Source organism: Homalodisca vitripennis, chromosome 1 (assembly GCF_021130785.1).
Source record: "Homalodisca vitripennis isolate AUS2020 chromosome 1, UT_GWSS_2.1, whole genome shotgun sequence".
NCBI lineage: Eukaryota > Metazoa > Arthropoda > Insecta > Hemiptera > Cicadellidae > Homalodisca > Homalodisca vitripennis.
Window position 1 is genome coordinate 135,480,245 of NC_060207.1, and position 21,178 is coordinate 135,501,422.

At 32.4% G+C, this 21,178-nt stretch overlaps 1 protein-coding gene across 2 annotated transcripts in view; it reads left to right on the forward strand.

Moving 5' to 3' along the window:
• Nucleotides 1-20,361, forward strand: part of LOC124371702 — an 85,344-nt gene extending 64,983 nt beyond the window's left edge. For both annotated transcript variants that reach the window (XM_046830045.1, XM_046830039.1), the window contains exons 2-5: nucleotides 13,414-13,636; nucleotides 16,162-16,209; nucleotides 16,619-16,745; nucleotides 20,171-20,361. In XM_046830045.1, the coding sequence (XP_046686001.1) occupies nucleotides 13,414-13,636; nucleotides 16,162-16,209; nucleotides 16,619-16,745; nucleotides 20,171-20,213 (441 nt within the window). In that variant the 3' untranslated portion in view covers nucleotides 20,214-20,361. The remainder of the gene's footprint in view (nucleotides 1-13,413; nucleotides 13,637-16,161; nucleotides 16,210-16,618; nucleotides 16,746-20,170) is intronic.
• Nucleotides 20,362-21,178: the final 817 nt, after the last annotated feature.

Sequence of the window (21,178 nt, forward strand, 5' to 3'; positions counted from 1 at the left end):
GGGGAGGTTGGACCACCGGACATTCTAGTAAGTATGGTGTGCTCTCTTTATCTGTAAAAGAGTACGAGATGCCTTCCAGGGTAACATTTACGTTTCGTTGCTTAAAATTTTGCTTGAAAGAAATTTTTAAAGCTCCTTGATACAAAAAACACAAACTCTTTGCTCGCCGAATCGGCATTTAATCTCACTAGCGTTGAACAGATTTGCAGGGTTAGGATAATGTAGGTCACGATAGACAACACCGTGCACTTTGGCGCATGACGACACTTGAATTTATGACTTAATCCACCGTAATGATGATAAACGCCAGCCCATGCGCATCGTTTCTTGCCGTTCCTGGGACAGAAGACCATAAATAGCACTGCAGGAGGTACACTGCATCCAGTGCACATCTTATATATGCCTTGACCATTACAGCTGACTTCTTGCAAATTCATCTACGTCACCTGTTTTGATACCTTCTTTCATTGTTTATTTCTTTATCAATGGTTATACTTTTACAACATAGAAAAAATTATGAAAACACTCAGATTGAACTTCCTCTAGTACAAAAGTCTATGCTGCTTCTTCGACACAAGTTTAAGAAGAAATACAGATTTTGATTTACTATGTCCAGAACGCAAATGGCCTGGATTACTTCAACGAGTTATATATTCTAAATAGACCTTGTCCCTCGACAAAGGGGTCAAATTCCAATCTCTGCCCGCAAAAGATTGTCTCTAATACTTTAATTAATAAAATAGAAATTCAGACCAAAAAAGCAGTCTTTATTATTATTTGCACAAGATTAGAAATTATTTCTAGTTTCCAAAAGGCCTGACACAATATACTTGCGGCCATCGGTGCAGAACAGCATCGAAAGCGACAAAAGAAAAACATCCCTCGAGATAGTGCCTATTACGGTAACATAATTACATTCTAGAGTTTTTGATCATAAATGTCTTAAAGAACTAAAATATATTATAAACTCATTGAGGGTAACTAATCGAATTTATTACTAATATAAACTATGGTTATAGTGAAGTACGTAATAGTCTATGATTTCCGAATTTTTCAGATATTGATATTACAATTTTATGAACAAGCCCAAAGATTATTAGGTGGGAGTTACTATTAGATAATATTAGGGGAGAATATGGATAGTGTTATAGAAAAGCTTATTCAACAAGCGCATATAGTTTTTACCAATTTAAAATAAGATGAGGCTTAATAGTAAACCTTACAGGGAACGACATGGAGTAGCCTACGCAGAAGTTCAGGAAACAGAAATAACCCACTTTATAGAACTGCCTAAGTATATAACCTTGCCAACATCAAAAACATAGAACTTCCAATATGAGCACTAAAACTACGGTATCTTATTTCTTAACAATTCCACAATTTATAAAATAATCAAAACTTATTTGAATAATAAAAGAGTTTTGCAATACTCTAAAGACAACATTAAAAAAAAACATTTGTTTCCAAATATTTACATTTTTTTATCTAATTCTTCGTTAAATTTTGGAATAGCATAGATTGCTTTTAAGATACTGCCAGTTAATGTTATTCCAATAAAATGAACACTATACAATAATGTGTTTTACATTAAAACGACTATCCGAGCACTGTAACTCTTCATTCATCACCTCAGAGTTTAAAACAGAAGTGATGATTATGTACGAATTTAGAGAGTTATATTTATGTCAGAGTGAATGTATCAAAGAAGTTTAGATTCAAAGTTAACTCGTCTAGACCGACTTGAGGCGGCGGCCAAGATAAAACGCTTTGTGGCTGAGTCAGCAGCTGTTCGTAAATATTGACGGGCTCCTCGACACTGAACATCAGGTCGCTGAACTCTTCTCTGAATAAACGTGGATACGTGACTTCGCGCGGGATCAAATTCTTGGAACTCGACAAGCTCATCTATGTAGGTTAACTCTGTCACATTGTAACACGCGAGTTGATATACTATTAAACTGTTATTTTGGCTATTTTAAACTCCAATTTATAAATATGTTTCTGAACCCATTAAAAATTCTGGAAGCCATAAATGTCGTTATTTTCTACAAACATGAGTAAGAAAATTCCTACTTTCGTACCTACATGCATCTGAGATTAGCTAATATTTCCTACTTATAATACTCTATCCGTTGTTTTCAATCAATGTTGATGATTGAGGTGTCAAAATAGCCTCAATTCGTAATTGTGCAAGGTTCTTTTAAATTATTTGTATAACAATTCTGAAGGACACATGCCGCCTTCAAAGTTTGTATTTTCTCCATAAGAATAACATTAGAGATCATACTTTTAATTGTATTTGAAAACAGCTGAATTTCAATTGCATACAAAAACAACTGTAATTAGTGCCTTACATATAGGTACAAAAAATAACGAAATATTATACTGATACTTGAAAATGTATAATAAAATATTGTTTCCTCAACATTGTGACGAGTAAAACTTTGTTTTGACTTATATTTGATATAGTTTAAATTTGTTAGTGTTTAATTGTAGTTATGATTCTTATGGACATTTTTATTATTACGCATTACCCTAAAAAATATTTGTATTACGAAAACGGTGTTTTTATTATAACTTATAAAAAGCTTAGAAAGGTTAATATAGATAAAAGTAGCGGATTAGTTAGAGACCAGGCAAGACACCATGTAGACAGGGATAAGCTAATTGGGCAAACTAGCCTGAAAGTAATAAATTATATTAATGTAATTATATCTAGTATTTACGACACTTTTGTGTCGTAAATTATTTCAGTTTGAAAAGTCTAATGGATTAAAGATTGTGTGTCACAATTTCGAAAAATAAAATTACTATACCTGTGAATAAATAAGTATAACATAGATGGTAGCCTATAATTGGATCCTTTAGAAGAAATATGTTTAGTTGAATAATAAGGCTTATGCTTGTAACGGTAAATGCAGATTAACAGAGAAAGATGCACTAAACTGTGGCATCGTAAAATTTGATCATAAACTAATAACACTCATCATAATCTCTTAACAACATCAGTTAATGAATTAATAAAGAATTGAAAAAAAAACACGGTTATATGAACACTGTTCAAAACGTTCATATATATAAGAAAAAAATAATGGTTTTATTTAAATTTGGAAAGACGCCGAAGAGCTTTGTAAGACATCTAAATAGACATCTGAAAAAACGTAAAATATGTAGACGGATCATCTGAATCACAAACTAACTTTCATCATCTATCTGTTGAAAAAGAGTAGATGATGAAAGTTTCTACTAATTTTGCTGGGTTAGATACTATAATAAGAAACGTCAAAAACAGTTTTTAAATCAAATGAATACGTAAACATAGTTTAACAATTCCACAAGAAAATCTCCAGCCCAAAATAAATGTTGATATACTTTGTATGACTCCTCCCCCCCCCCCCCAACTTCACGGTAAGCCTATGGGGAAAACTGGTAGCGTCTGTCTAAAATCACATAATGTGAACACTTTTCTACCAAAAGTAATATTTTTCAAATCAGGATCTATTGTCAAATCTCTAAACAATCTCTGTATCGACCACTGATACTTCTACAGATTATGTGGTGCATCCTTACTTCGTCTATTATTAACTCCGGTGAGATCGGTCTTTCAACTTCAGGTTTAGATTTCTCTAATAAGGGTTATCATGGAAATAACAAGTTATTACCAGATTTGTTTATTCATTACTATTTTTTATTTTTTTTTTTATTTTTTTTTTTTATGTTGTAACGAACAGTAACCTATGTTTGTATTGTGACATAAGTGTCACGTTTGGTAATGGCCAGAATCAAATATTGTACATAAAAATACTACCGGATACCAAAATTAAATATTCTTTTCGGTAATCGTTTTGTCCGCTGTAATTAAATACTAAGTTTCAGTGTAATTGTAGGACCTATAGTTCCGAACGGTCTGTGGACCCACAAATGCCCATAGGATCAAAAGTCATACTTTTATCACAGAATGCGCTCCCAAAAGGTTTTGCTCAAGTTTAGAATAGCCATGTAAATAATCAAAATACAACTTACTCTTGACTAATTGCAGTGTTTTTTGCAATTAAAAACCTTTTGTTTCGACGATTCTAAACACTATAAGCCTACAGAGCTAAAGGCGTTAGTAAATACCATGGGTGGCCAGCCCGTTAGGTAACAAGCGGCCGCCTAGTACGGCAACTTCAGGGGGCGGCAAAACGAGGAAACAAACTTTGATACTTTAGGCTTTTGTTACTTTGAAATTCAACTTTAACCATGACCAAACCGTACTTGGCCATATCAGTGTAAACACTGGAAATCAAGCTTTTACTTGACTAAAGTATAAGAGGTCTACTTAGAACATGATATCGAGCTTATTATTCAGCAGCACTTTTCACTCCCGACAATGCCAATTTGTTGAAAGTTCTGTAATACTTATTTCCATTGATCCATATAAATCTGAGAATAGACAACGAGACAAGGGACAACATTTACTTAAGATGTTCATAATGAAATGATAAAATAGTTCATGCTGCGAAGTATTACTTTATAATTCCTTTGTGCACTCCAGACGGAGTCACGCGGAACAGATAATTTGTAAGATTTGTGCAATCTCCAGATTTAAAAACTTTAAATGTCAAATTCGAGAACCCTTTATTATGTTTAACTAAAGAGCGTGTTATGTGCCTTGTAGTTCACATTCGTTGAATCTTGTCATTATCGCCGCACTTAGCTGTTTGAGGCAAAGTCGTTATTTTGTTTGGTTAAAAAAAAATGTCGGCAGCGATTGAGTTGGTGGTGGGGTACGGAGAAAGGTTATTTTACCTAGGGAGTTATTTTAATAGCTTGCGCCGTACCTGGTAAGTACCATTCACTGCCCCTATGAAGAACTTCTCTTTCTCTAAACTTAATGAACTGAGATTAGCGTATCTGTCTCAGATAGGAAAATTATTTTTTTTCTTAGATAAGTAACGTGATCTGAAATTTAAACTGGATAATCTTTGATAACAGATATAACTCATGTCAGACAAAAACGTGGTGAAAACTAGACACTTGGACAGCTTAGGCCTGCTATCAGACAAGTAATGCCTGCGAGCACGTGGGTCAGTCAGTCATACTTTCGGCAGCTGAGAACCAATTTTCATGAAGTCGGTAATTTTCAGTCTGTTTATCTTGTTGGCTGACGCTGATATACTCGTAATAACTGTTTGCGCGTCTGACGGTTGGCTTTAGTGTGTCAGGCTACTCGTAACAAAACATAACCGGAGAAATATTTATCAGTTGGTATTTTTAACACTTTCACTAACCTCTCCTTTCGACACCCACCAAATTCGGCGAGACTCACGATCTATTCTTTTCTTAAGAGAAATATCCATTGCATTTAGGCCCAAGTTCATTTAGAGGGTCTAACACTCCATCCAAATACTGTTGTCTTCTCGGGAATAAAACAAGTATATTCAATATATAACAGTCAAAAAAGTGTTTATCCAGATATTCCGACAAATTAGATCCTGATATGCAATGCAAATTCGCTCCCACCATTCATATGAAACAAGTCATTTATATGTGTCTTTATTTTAACCCTGCAGATGGTCTGTAAGAAGGAATGTTACTGGTATTATGTTACTGTATATGAATGCCCCAGTAAAACAATGAGGAATAAATACATCTCGACACGCTACTGATTTTAGGAGACTTTAATAAATCTAAATTATTGATCATAAATATAATCATTTTTTTAATTATATAAATATTAATTTATTATTATATTTATTGAATTTTTTTCTCAATTTTATGTGTTAAAGGATTTGTTCATGCATTGATTTCAGAAAATATCATAAACTACTTAACTGAATGCCGTGAAATACCGTGCAAACGTTTATTTCACTGTAACTCATCAGTAACGCCCACAAAAATCGATTTTGTAACGCGATCATAATGACCTTTAAGGGTTAAAACGAATCTACTTAACGCCAAAAGCTATAGAATATTACATATGGCATTGTACAAAATGTGACCTCATCATCATAATCTTACTTTCATGCTCTCCTATTCCAGAGCTCCGCCCCACACCCACTTGCCTTTACAGAAACTACAAAAATATCAAGAATTATGAATAATGTACTATTTTTAATTTAGTAAAACTCACAGGAGGTCAAAAAATAAACGGCCGTGTTCCTTCACTCTAGAACTTTTACAAATCGACACAACTGTTTTTAAAATTACAAACCGCTATCATTTCGAAAAATACCTGAACAATCTTTTCATAATTTTGAAGGCACGCGTTACCTAATAAAAACTCATTAAGAAACAGGGGTTTTCCGTTCAGAATTTAGGGCTTGCCCGAATGGCCCTAACAGGTTCAATAACAACTACTGAAATCGCTCCATCTGTTTTTAAACCCTAACGTAAACATGCATGCTACTTACATATGATCTCTAAGAAACGGGTTTACGCTCGTACCCAATGGTCTTTAAAATCCCTGCCTTGACATTCAACGATTTGGAAGTGGTTCCGGAGTGGCTTTATACATAATAAATCTCACAACGAACATTATCTCTGGACCGTTCGAAATACTGTCTCTAAAGGTCTTCCTCTCACGTTCCTTTACTATGCGGAGAAGTGGATTTGAAGCATCGGGTAGTAAGAATATTTGATATTAGATTTTAAACATTATTTAAGATTGTTTCTGTTTCTATAAAAAGAAACTCCGCTTAAAATATTAAATTTCAAACGTTTTATTATTCGATCGAATAAATACATTTTACCTTTATTTTAAGTGCAAAATCATGAGTAAATTCTCTTGAAAGTTAGAGGCATTTCTGTGCGTGCGTGCGTGCGTGCACATCAACCATCATTCTGTACACATAATATTAAAGGCCAATAAAACATTACTAAAGTCACTCACAGTTGCTTTTACTATCCTCCGAAATAGCGTGTGATTAAATGTTATATTCCTGTTTTTAATTAGTTATTTTTAATTTTTGATAGTATATATGGTATTGTTTTAACAGAAACGTTAGGGTTGTTTGAATCGTTTCAAGAAGAATTAAAAGCAAATTAATTTTGGTAGATGTACTTTGGTCAAGTTATTGTTGTTTCAAAAACAGGAATGATATATCTTGTATTTTATCAAAATGCCACCATCGCACAGAGACTACATATCTGTAAAGATCGTCGGGAACCTACGATTTCACTGATATTTCGTTGTTTAAATAATTTTATTATGCCTCTTTCAGTGCCTTCACTAATTATTATAACAATCAGATACGTAGGACTGAGAAGCCTATTATACCCTAGGAGGAAATTCAACCTACTTCCGGATAAATGGGGAAATCCTTCAAGTTTAACATTCCTAAATATTCGTTTATAAAGTTTTGCCTTATAGAAGACTTATATTATGTTATTTTCCAGATTGTTGTCTGGGAAAGAGTGGGTCGTTGTGTTTATTTGTCTGTGTGTTTTTTTTTTTACAAAAGCCACTGTTAAATTCCATATTACAATGTGAAAGAAACCCACCAATTTTGAGTCCCTTACGTGAAAATATTCACAGCTTTGTGCATTCAGGTTGGTTTTATAACAGTGTTTAAATATTGTATACAATGTATGTTGATTGATATTCTTCATTCGGCATAGGTACAATACAGAGTAAAACGTAGACATAGGCTTTTTTATTTGCTATCTGCATTACTCTACTAATCACGCACTATAATACACATTAATATTTTATGAGATTTAAATTTAAACAGATGTATCAGACAGTTTGTTGAACTTTTGCTCTAAGTGTCAACAGCTGTTTATAGTCAGTTAAAATGTATTTTTTTCTTCTCTAATAATTGTTAGCTCTAGGCTAGTAGGCTTCGGGAAATCCCATGCCGCCTCAATGTACTATTTGTTTCTTGACGTAGGATTCTTGTAAGGATCTAGGTTATCTTCTCGCTAAGGGTCCATCAGGCTTCCTAGGTTGAAGCACCTTATCCAGGTTACATTTAAGTTACCAATATGCAGATAGTTACTTTGTTTTAAATAAATTTCTTAATTGAGTTCAGAAATTGAAGTAATTCTTTTAAAAATCTCTAAATCGTTTGACTGGAGAATTTTAGTTAAGTTTTGAACATTCATCCCATACTTATTCTTTATTAATTTTAAACCTTGGCTTCTAGCATGGTCAAATGCAGGGCACGTAAAAAAGATATGTTCCAAAGTTTCACTATGACCTAAAGTACATCATTATTAATTATAAAATATGCTAAAATTTCTGATGAATAATCAAATGTTCTCTTACTTTCTTACTTTCAAATGTAATAATCTTTCTCTTACTTCCTTCCTTCCTTTTTTCTAAACTTTTCATATACATCTTTCTCGGATTTCAATAAATATTTTACAAAAAGAATTAGCCGAATTGCTTCAGCCGTTATCAACATTAGCGCTTAGCAACACATTTTGCGATTCATTTTTATTTATAAGATAACGAGTTTTAATTCAACCCAGTATAATAGCAACACAAACATACCAATCCAAAGTTGAACATACTATAACACAAATCATTATTTACTATACGAAATGGTATATCAATGCTCAATCACTGTATGAAGGAATCTACAGCTTGGTAAAACACTGTTAGATTATATCTAATGCTTGTTGCTCCACTTTATCACAGAATGAACACATTTTGTTGATAACACAAGTACATCACGAACATTTATAGTCCAAGAGTGGAACAGAATTTAGGGTACTTGGTGATAAGAGATGAAAGCTCGTTACCGCCCAATAGACGTCAAGGTTTCGCTTTCATTTATAGTAATTTATCTTGCCCGAAAGAGGGGCGTGGTTCGACTATGAAGATGAAAAAGTGCTCTGGTATGCAAAAACCAGAAGAACTAAAGGCACAGAAGTCTCACTAGAACCCTGGATTATGGAACCTTCTGGGTTTCATAATCTAGGCTGGAACTCTGTTATAAGTGCCTCCGACGGAGACGGCCAGACCTAGGTACCGTTTATTTGGCATTACGTACTAATAGCGGATGCGATAGTCTGGCCTTAGTTAAGAGTATTAATCTCTTTTCTGTATTTTTGGGACAAGATCTGCTATAAAATAATAGTTTACTAGCATGGAGCCAAATTGTCATTAGCTTGAATAGTGTAAACCATTAGTTTGAGCGAATTACCGCTGTAGCGACATTTGTTCTTTTGGTTATTAAAGAACGCAGTAGAATTATAATCCTTAGATATAGATTTTGGAAGGTTTTATGATTATTCTTGCCTATTTGATTGAACATAAAATCCTGATTTATTAACTTTTTATCCAATCCTAGACTTATTCAAAAATGCCGCAGATTTTTTCACATTTCGTAGGCCCTACACGTTTTAGATACACTCTAAATTATTTTATTTATTTATTTTACGCGGTCAAACTTCTCTCTTAGGAATGAAAGTGACATTCCTTTCTTGATACACATAACTTTACTGTTGAATTCCAGTTTTCTATGTATCGGTAATGATTTGGATGAAACATTTTAAAGCGAACACTTATTCAGTCAAGTTTGGACTAACATACATGTACATTAGACTTACATGTATGTACTTTTGGTCATGAACATGAATTATCCAATTTAGTTCAGATATCTAAAATTTTCCCTTCATATTGTTCATATCAATAATATTTAAAATTATTAATTAATTATGACACACAATTAATTATGTCAAGCTAAAACAAGTAATATAATCCATCCACCAGCTTGTACATCTGAAAAATTAGGAGACTTCTTGAATGCTAATCATGGTCCTAGAACTTTTCATCAGACATAGATTGGGCCGACTTACACAATGTATACAGAGTTACTCTAGCCTAGTTATCTAATGTATTTATAGCTATGAGATGGATTGGGTAAGGTAACCTGTAACTGGAGTCTGTGGAATGGGGCTGTAGTCTTGTGCCAAAAAGCTGAGTGATGTTTCTGTGCGTTTGGCACCATTTCAAACCAAATCTTTAGTTGACGATTGATTGAGATATCTTCACAATCATTGTTAAGAAATCTTTCCAGTACTACTCTAGAAAGAATTTTTAATAGACAAGCACTTCCTGTGTATATAAGTTGCATGTAAGAAAGAGGCAGGTCTAGGAGTCTCCCAGAAATTTTATAATTTAATAAAATAAAAGATTAAAGTTTTGTGGATTTAGATAAGGATTTTAGGATTAGTGTTTATTAATATCAATTATTTATATATCTCTTTTGATATTTCAGTAAATGTTCAAAATTACGGAATGAGAAATATTTTTCTTTTGAACTAAATCAAAACTTGGATATATGCTGTTTTAAGATTAAACTAAATATTAAATCTAATTTTTTATTTAAATGTTCTTAATTGAACATTTACATAAAACACAGCTCTCTTTACATTATTTTGACATACAAATTCAAAGTTCATAGCTATTACGTTTTATGGACATAATTCATGAAATTACATTAAAGACGCACTTCTTTACTTTACTTATAAACCCAATTTTCTTGCTTTTAAAGTTGTGTTTATAAACATTCTGAAAAAATATTTGAGTTACGTTTTTTACCTTGCATTACTTTTCTTGACTTACTCTTGAAAGTTTGTTTGTTTTTGACAATAAATTTTAAAATGTACTGGTAATGTCTATTTAATGACTTGTTTTTTATCTTATGAAAAAATAAGATAAAACAGAATAAACAACCAACCAACCATAGCTTCCCAAATACAAGCACTATGTAAGGTATTATTTTGTTATGCTTGTATCTAATGACTTAATAAACTTGGATGTGGTCATTGACTGACTGAATGACTGACATAAAAGCTTCAGAAGTTGCTAATTTTTAAGTGTGCTTGAGACTTTAAATCTGAGATGATTGTGTCATAGTTCATATAAAATAAAATGACTTAAAACCCCCAATGTTTTTAGGTCTTCCTTTTTTGATAGGTCAAAGTAAACCAAGATTCTTATAAGACACAAGCAGAAATTTTGAATTTTAATAAGAACATGAATATAATATATAACAGCAAGATATTATTTATTAAGGTGTCTACAGAACATTAAAATAATTTTTAAAATTTCACATTGATGTTTTAGGGATATTCTTAAGGAGTTATGAATATAACACAAATTTTGTAGTGAAAATAGCTGACATTTCCACAAATAACTAAAAACTTAAGTGAGAGAAATTACCAAAATGGTGATATAATTGAAGTACAGGAATTTTCATTCAAGGATTTCAATGGGTCCATTCATAGTCAATCCCCAAAAGATTTCCCAAATGAATTATTTATTGAAGTAAAACATATCCATAAATTCATTTTTAAATACTTTTTTCCACATTTTCATGACACAATTTCATAAAAATAGCCAAATAAACATAACACGTCATAAATACACACACACTAAACGTTTTGAGTACAAAATGTTTTTGTAGGTCCAGGACACAAAACTAAATATCATGGAAGCTTGAACATTTTAAATAGCGACCCATTATATTACAGCGGTATATCAAATCAAAAGAGTTTTTCATTGTTCTCAATGGCTCGATTTTTGTTGAAAACGATCCATCCAATTGTAGGAGCGCTTGGTCCAAAAGAGGAAAATCATATTTGAATCTAAAAAAATTACGTATTTTAGAAGATACTCAACTGGAATATCAAAATAAGAGTATTTTCTTAGAAATCCTGAATTGAATTCTTCAAAATAGTCCATAATTAAAAACGTTTCTCATCAAATAAATTCCAAACACAGTGTCAATAAATTACACTATTAAACTTCACCATTTGATTTGTCAGGTCAAAATAAGTAAGAAATTTCATATAAAGTATAGTCCTACCTTGCTTAGTTTTATTTGTTTATTTACTCTAACCAAATACCGATTATCCTAATCCTAATAATATTATAAATGCAAAAGTGCCTTTGTTTTTTGTTTTGCTTTCACGCGTAAACTATTCAACTGAACATACTAACATGTTCCATGGACATTCTTACAACCCTGGGATGAATATAGGTTTATTCTTATTTCGAAAATCCCTCTGGGCTATGCCCCACTGGTCTTTAAAGTGGTGAAACAATCCATTCTGGTCTCTAAAGTTGTGAAATATTAATTAAAAGAGCATGTCTAATAAATGTAATCAACTGTTCTGTGTAAACATTGTTTATTATTTTCAATTTGTTTACATTTAGAGTACATTCTCACCATTTTAGATTTCAGTGAATAGGTAAGTAGTCATCTAACTTATAAAATGTCCTAAAACATAAGATGGTCAGAATTTGACTGTGGAGACTCCCTTTGAAGCAGTCAACAAGGACTATGTAGATGATAGTCTGCTGGACTGTGCTTTTGAAGTAATGTACCAATACATGCTCTAAATGTTCTAAAATTTAAAATATTGTGGTAGATGGAGCCGCTATACATGACCACAACACGTGACCTCAGCTCTGGTAGGCGGATTGCCTCAAAACTTAGGGGCTAGGTTTTCTTGGAAACTCCCAAATCATTTAAAAAATATAAAAGAAAAAACAATTTTTTTTTAAATTAACAAAAAGAATACCTATTAGAAGGTTGTTTTTACTTGTTTGGGGAGTTTCTAGCCTAAACTCTATTGGATCATTTTTTTGTTGTTTTATTACGTAAGTTTAATTTCTTATTATTTTTAACTTTCATACAAATATTGTATTTTTATGTTTTATACAATAGTGTACTATTGATGTTTGTCATACATGTCTAAGCCAGTAAAAAGATTGACATTGAAATCTCATCAGTTAAATGCAACAATCAGCTGATTATTAACCAGCAGTTAAGCGTTAATAACTTAATTATAGTACGAGACATATCAATGCAAGCTTGGGTTGTGGCCAGCTGTAACGTAAGAATAGATAATCGGTAGAATTTAACAATCGAGTTACCCTTACTGCTTCCTGAATCCCTTACCTACAAGACAGAACGTGAGTAAAAAGTAATAATAAAATAAAAACATGCAAAATAGTCAAAGGCCGAAGAACAAAATGGATGTAAACAACGGGAATGAAGCAAGAAGTTTTCACGTCACTTCAGACTGAGAATCAGCTGATATGACAACGTGGCAACACAGTATGGTGTGAGGGGAAGTGGGATGCGGCAACTTTCCATACAACCAGGCTGGCAAGGATGTATCTCATACTATAGAGTATTTAAGTAAAGGATGGCAATCAGTAAAGCTGTTACTATAGGGTTATTATTAATTTGTAGTAGCAAAATAAATTTTCTATCAAAATGTTCATCTAAAAGTAATCCACATTTCACTATTCAAAAACTTTTCATAAAATCCCTCATTTTTTTAGTTATTACAGTTTGACAAATTTGTACGACCCCTTTTCAGGACCTTAATATTATTCATCTACCAAAACGTGACCTACAATTATTCCCATTTTTTAATCATTTACTATCTAATGTCTTGTGACAGGAAGAGGTGCAGACCCTCTCAAAGCTGTTAGTAGCAGGCCAGAAGCCAGCAGTCCCTTGGTCTTCACTGTGTCCTCCCCCTGTCAAACCTCTCTCTGCCACTGCCTGCTCTGCCCACCCCTGCACTGCCAACAGCGAGTGTTCTCCCCGCCGTAATCACACATACATCTGCTGTTTCAATGGTTGTGTCGACACCTGCATGAGAGCTCTTGATCCTCCTCCAGGTACATGGCATATATATGAAGTGTAACAAAATAATGATTCTTATATTGTGTGGTGATATGATTCATATGGTCAAAGTTGAAGATTGCTAAATAATTTGATGTATATATCGAGATAGATACCTTGTAAAGCCCGACAATAGATGTTTCAAATGCCTTTATTCACTACTCTTAAAGAATAACGTCATATTTCTCCCCACAGCTTACCTTTATTTGACAAATTTCCCTTAAGAGCTTGCTTGGCTGGTTCACAGAAAGTGGACAATTGGCCAATGTTGATGGAGGGGTGTCATTGGAAGTTGCAGGTAATTCATGAGACAGTATTTTGGCACAAATCAGTAGGAGAATTTAAGTTGGAAGGTTCTCAGTCTTCACATCTAGCGCTCATCAGGGGCGAAATGACCGGGGAGGCACGGGGGTACAAAAAATTACTCCACCTCAGGAGCATTTTGTTTCCAAACTAAAATTTATGTTGGAACTTTGAAATCAATTGCAATCAAATATATACATTCTAACTTTATAACTATTTTAATTTAAAATACACAGCACCGCACATATAATTCAATTTAGTTCAAAACACTAAATATTTCATCATCACACAGCACCTACGAAAGTGAGGTTAGATCTTACTATTGTGGCAACTACCTGTACCCGGTACTTTCAGTAATAGAGTGCAAAATTTACTCGTACTGGTTTTAAATCATATGTTACACAGTACTCCTGAAATATTTCAGTTATTGTCGCTGCTAAACGAGTCTGAGTGTTTTGTACCAGGATCGTTGGTAAACGAGTAAAGTATCTTTATCGTAAAAGTAACCAACTGGGTATTTTCAGTTTGTGGTAACTTGTACTCTCAGGACAGATATGTACCCGGTACAAAGTATGTTATGGAGTACTCCTGACATGATCAATAGTCACAGTTGTGAGTATGTTTCCAAGCTCTGAGCCTGATAGTGAAATCGTTAATCTAACAGCTACACAGTTCTGAACTGTGTTAGTTTGTTATCATTCATTATCACTAAGAGTCTACACCACCCTGGGCGTCTGACGATTTGTGCGTTAAAACAAACATTTGCTGGTTACAGTAAATTTTAACAACCTGCTCAATTTAATAGTGGTTTACAAAATTATATACTCTATTTATATGCAAGACAATGACTTCTTTAACTATACAATATAATTTAGAAGAGCTCCATGACGTAACCAATGCCGAATTTTGTGGACCACCCGGTCAAGAATAAAAGATAGGATGGTAATTTTTAATAACTTTATTTTCATACAATTCTAAAATTACATACTCTATTACAATACACTTGCATATATCTTATATGACAAATCAAGTTTCCAAGTTATGAATGTTTTAAGTTGCAGTTTGGTAGCAAAGCGCCAAAAACCTATATTTTTATCATTGTACCCATACAAAAACTGGAAATTATTATTAATAGAGAATGTTTTATATAGGAACGCACAAAAAACAAGCTACATTTTTAATATAACTTGTGTTATTATAGCTTTATTACTTAGTTTGTGGTCAACTTTCAAACTTAGATACCTATACCTACCTTTTGATCCAAGTAAACATAAATAGCTTTGATCTTAATTTGTGATTTAAACTTAATTATTTTGTTAAATATTTTGTTCATGTTGTAATTAAATTTTGCTTACGTTAAATAAACTTCATACAAACAGTATTTGTTGCAGAAGATTTTAATTATCTCAGTTTAAGTTCACTGGTGATTGGTGATAGAGTGGTTTTACTGCAAACTTTAAACCACTTTGTCCTCCCTTTATTAATTCAAAAGTATTATAAAACAACCATATTAGAATCTAATATTTCAAACATTGATCTTGGGTCCTCCTACTGACCTGGGGTGTTTCCATACCCCGACTCCACAATGTTCCAGACACTCTCAGAGAAGATCTGGATGCACCACTGGCACTTATCCACATTTTTTGTCAATTTTGTGAGTTTAGTGTTCAGCTTCTTGCAAATTTTTCAACTTTAATACATTTGATTAAAATAATTTACAGCATAAACGCGTATTAAATCAATAATATACTTGAACATGTTGTCAATTATACAACTTACACTCAAAAACTGTGAAACATACTTGGGTCAATAAATTAAAACATTTAGTGTTATACTAGAAAATAAAAACAATGAAAAGCTCCACCTTTAATGTATTGGGACAATATGTTAGAAAATTGTTAATACACGTTTTATGCCCAGCTTTTGTTAATTATCTTACTAAAGTTTATTTCAATAAAAAAATCATGTAAGGCATTTGTACTTCATCACCCAAATTTTAAAACTTGATTATTAACAATTTTAAAATTTTAAAAGTTAAATTTTTTTAAATTTTAATAGTAGCTATAAGGCACTGGAAGGATGGTCTTAAGGGTAAGGGAAGAATGTAAGAATGTTGCAACAATAATTAAAAAGGTTGAAATTAAGCCCTAACAAAATTGAGTATATCAGTCATAGTGTACCTACTTTGCTTTATTAAAATATGTTTTTCTTTTTCCAGTATTTGACTGGATTGAAGATGAACCACATGATATGAAACAGTTTGGAGGTAAGTGATTGCAAAAATTAGATTTTTACTATTGTAGGACTATATTGTAAAATAAGTATACAGTTCATATAATGTTAAGAATGCTTTCATCAAAGGATCAAACTAGATCAAGGGGCAGTTTAATACAAAGTCAGTGCGGATTAATTGTGTGTATTGAGGATAATTTCTGTTTATAGCAAATCTTAATTTATTTTATTTAATAAATTGTCTGTCTGAACTCATTCAAAATTTAAGAAAAGTTTAGCACAACTTTACAGACAATAGACATATATATTTTTTTAAGACATTGCTAAACCAAACATACTGATGTGAGTAAAATTAAATTTGGCACAGCTTCATAAATAACACAATTAGTTATTTTTAATTTGCTGATCAGATCCAAACAAGACAATTGACTTGTGTCTTGCAGTTCCAGGAAAAGTGGCCTCCCACTCTAGCCCACCTGAGTCTGTAGCGCTACCCGGTGGTTGTGTCATCACCCCTTCACAGTTCGTCAGTCTTGAAGGTTTCAAGCAGAACGAGCACGTCTCAGATTGGTAAGTGTAAGGCCTGATTTAAAGAGCATCACAATATGTTGATTGTGTTTTGTCAAGATCAACTTTTAATAATGCAACCTTGAATTATATTTAATTAAAAAATCATTAAACCACTTAACCACAATTTTAAAGTACAATTCAAATAGCTGGTACTCGTGACACAGTTATCCAGTTACTTGGAAACCATGTATGTGGAAAACTTGAGATTAAGAGGTTTAATTATGACATTCTCACACTGTGTACACCAGCCTGGGTTCCAGTCTACATGAACAGTTGGTATCTCTGGTTTGACTAGGGTACATCAATTAGACCAACACGAAAGCCACTCTTGACATCAGCAACAAACCAAGACTAATAACTGTGTTGTTTGGAGCCTATGTTAAACTATTAACCTCCTGGTCACCAAGATGTTAATTAGTGATTCTAGACATCACTTGAGCTTTAGTAATAATGACAGTCAATACCAAGACTTATAATAAGTATTACTGATAATAAATATAACAAAAGAATATTGTTTTATTCATGGACAATTAGCAGATCATGGCCCCATATTAGGTTATTGGTAAACAATTTATATATAGACACATCACTGAATTGTAAAGCTGCCTTTAATAGCTGAACCAGGTAAGTCCAAACAACTTCCTAGAAAATCAGTTTAGTTTTGTAGCTGGATATCATATCAAGTTTGCTAAAACCTTTAGGATTGGGTTTTTGGATCCAAAGTTAAATGGTGTAATATTTTCAGTTAGGAATACTCTTATTTAATACGAAATTATTTAAGAACTAAAATAAATTAACATTGGGCTTACGTAGCTTCAAATCAATACAAAAGAATCATATCAGCCAAATTAATTAAATAATTGCCCAAAAGAAAACCGTTTTACGCCGGCCGCAATCTTCGAAACTATCTACCAGCATTCATAAAGGACTTCACTAAAGACATCTCAGAAGAGTTGAGAACATGACTAATAAGAAGACCAAAATATAGCCCAAACAAATTCCTTATAAGACAGAAAACTCAAAAACTGAACAAAACTGAAAATTGACAAAGGAATGAAACTTTACTTTTTTGGAGGCAAAGTTAGGACTATAAAGTCCTCTCTTACACTTCAACTTTATAATATAAAATAAAAAATATTTGAAAAGAACATAATCTAAATGAAATAATACAAACATAAACAGTTTATTGACAACACAACTTAAAAATTAATATTGAATGTAAAATCAATATGTATAATAATACAAAAGATGATTATAAATAAAATTATTTTAAAATATACTGATTAATAAGTTTATAAGTAACAATAAACAATAACAATGCAAAATAAACAATACAATACTGACATTGTAATTCTTGATGAATTTGCAGTAAAAGGTATTTAGAAGAAAAACATAACTAATACGCATCTAAATGCTTTTTAATGTTTTCAATATTTGAGTTGATTATTTACGAGAAAAATCTTAAACTTTGTAGTGTTTTGTAGTGTCTTATTCATGTTTTAAATACTAAAAATGTACACAATTTGCATGAAAAACACATTAAACATAATTCTTAGATTGCAAAATTCAAGATATTTTCACTACAGCCGACTTTAAATGAAAAATACAACAAAATCAGTAATATATAATATACCAAATGTTCATAAATGTTAAGTACTTGTGGGGTGTACTTTCTACCTCAGGATGGTAAATAATGGGCAAATAAGTGCTTGAGTGTAGAATATGTTTATTAATCCAAAGCAATAGAAACATTTACATGACAATTAAGCATTGATCCAAAGTTATTCTTACAAGGGTCACGTATTACAGAAATACTGGGCAACTGTCTACTTTCTAGACTGGCTTCCAATTAGGAGTAGAACGATATATAACATAAACTTAAAAGAAGAGTTCAGAGCAGTAAAAGTTCTGACCTCAGAGGGCATAATCAAAATGCATTTGTTTCTTTCCAGTTGGTGTATTGTTTGTCATTTCTTGTTTTTCATCAGAGATGCTGATTGAAAATAAAATTTTCATGGTCATTGTCTTAATATACAGACTATATTTAAAAAGTAACTCAATGCCATACTAGAATAGCTAAGCATCCCATCCCCATCCCTCTAAGCACCCATAATGATAAAACCCACAAGCCTATTCAGCTTTAGAGCTTTCTTACTGATTTGTGGGATTCAAGCTTAAGCCAATATACAACTTTACCTAATTTCATAGCACAGTGGACCCTATCACCCTCTTAAGATGTGATACTCCAGTAAGAGCTTTACCTCTGTCTAAAGGTCAGTATTTATGCTCTATGATGATAGGGTCCAATTCCTTCAAGTGAAGAAAACAACAATCACCTTACAAAGGTTAACTGAAATGTCCTGTACACCACATATCACACTGCAACTAACCTTGTTTTCAGAAGTACTCCATCTAGCACATGGGCTCTTGTAGTGTTGACAGAAGCAAGAATACTAGTGTTAAAGATTCACTCTACATTTGAGAAGGCAATTTTTACCACTTCTCTGTTTCCTATGGCCTTGTCAGTCTATGAGTTGATGTAATACAGTTTCACAGAATCTCCCTAAAGAGTATGTATGGCAATTTCCATGGAGAGCTTCCAACATGTCTTAAAATAACCTTCTCTAAAGTAGGCATAAGCCAAACCACGCAAAACAATTTGGGGTTTAGATTCCTCATCCTCTCTGACCTGGTACTGAAATAGCTGAACTCACACCCACCCCAGAAATGTTCATCGACCTCTTGATTTAAATTTGATGCTTTTTAATAACACAGAGGCACCCCAAGTAGGCTTAATAACCACCACAGTGAAACCACTGACCATTGTGAGACAGCAATCTTCACTGTTAAAATGATAGCATCGAATTTCGCCTCCTTCCTAATGAGCTTTTGTCCAACTTTATAAATATTTACAAATCAAGCTCTTTAACACACTCCCTGAAACATGGAGTGTTAGATTTGAAAACTTCTAAAACAAAAATGTCCACATGGCTCACCTCTCTAGCCTTTTACCCAGTGAATGAATTTTTGAACTCAAAGGTAGATTATAACGATTAGTAAGTGTACATTATATTTTATACTTTATTGTAATGTGTTGTTATTTATATTTATTGTTTTATATCTGACTTTGTCCATTCTGAAAGGAAAATTACAGTAAAATTGATTCTGAACTTTTCACCCCCTAGGTTAGATTATACCACAGACACAACAGTTTTTCACTTAAGACCTTAGAACAGTCATTTCATGATCAGTAACTACCAGTATTTTTTAAACTAATCTAACTTTTTGTTGTAAATATTATTTATTTACATTTTCTATATATCTTTAGCATGTGAATCTTAAGTGTTTTATGCAACCAGCCATCTACATCATGACAAGAATTACACGCAGCAGCTATATGTAACAACGTATCTGTAATGTTACAGTTTCTGCAATATTGGCGGTGTCTTCTGCCGAATAGTCCAGTGACTTTCCAGTAAAAGACAACAATTCCAGTGGTCTCATTTATGTCTGTGTTGCCATCACATCCACTTTTGTACTTAGTTTTCTACTCCTTAGTTTAATAACTTAGAGTACCTGTAAATATTGTAATAAATTATATTTATTATTATTTCAAGTGTATGTATTCTTATTTCACAATTCGGGTCACATCTCATTGTAATTACATATTAAATGTATATTATTTATTTTAAAATAAAACCTATTGAAAAGATCTGTTTTGATGAGTTTTAATCTTTTATTTCACTTGTGGTCATTGATTTAGTAAATATTTCAATTTAATAAACTGCTATAAACTAGAAAATTTGATTATGTACAAATTTAGCAGTAGAAGCATAATTCACTATCAAACAACTTTTCAACTCCATCTACAATGATATTTGTTCACTTTCTTAGGATTGCCAATAATTTTGAATTAAAATATAAAATAAGCAATACACATTATTTAAGATTTTCTTATAAATGTGTTAAATAAAAGTGTCACTTTTGGTAAATTTGAAATTTTTCAATAACAAATAACTAGTAAAAAACTATTATGTGCATTAAAAAAGAAAGAAAGTGTTTCTACATAAATAAATAATTTTCTAAACTTTTGTTTATAAGGTGTGGCTAGAAAATAACCGGACTGAGGCTGAAAATATTTTACTTACATTGTAAATAGATATTAACAATATGATGTTATCCCCTTCAATGTGCTCCCCTCTTCGATCTCTACAACATTCCATTAGAATTTTTGTGTGTAAAAAATGCTGCAGATAACTTTGCATAATCCTGTTTATGAATTCCGTTGCTTTTTCTTTTTACTTCAACAGTCTCAAATCTCGTTCCTTCCAAAGCCATGAGAGATCAAGTCGAGTGAGTAGGTTGGATGATCTAGGGGGTGTTGTGTTTGGCCATAAACGTCTTCTCTGACAAAGTTTGTGAGCTGGAGCTTT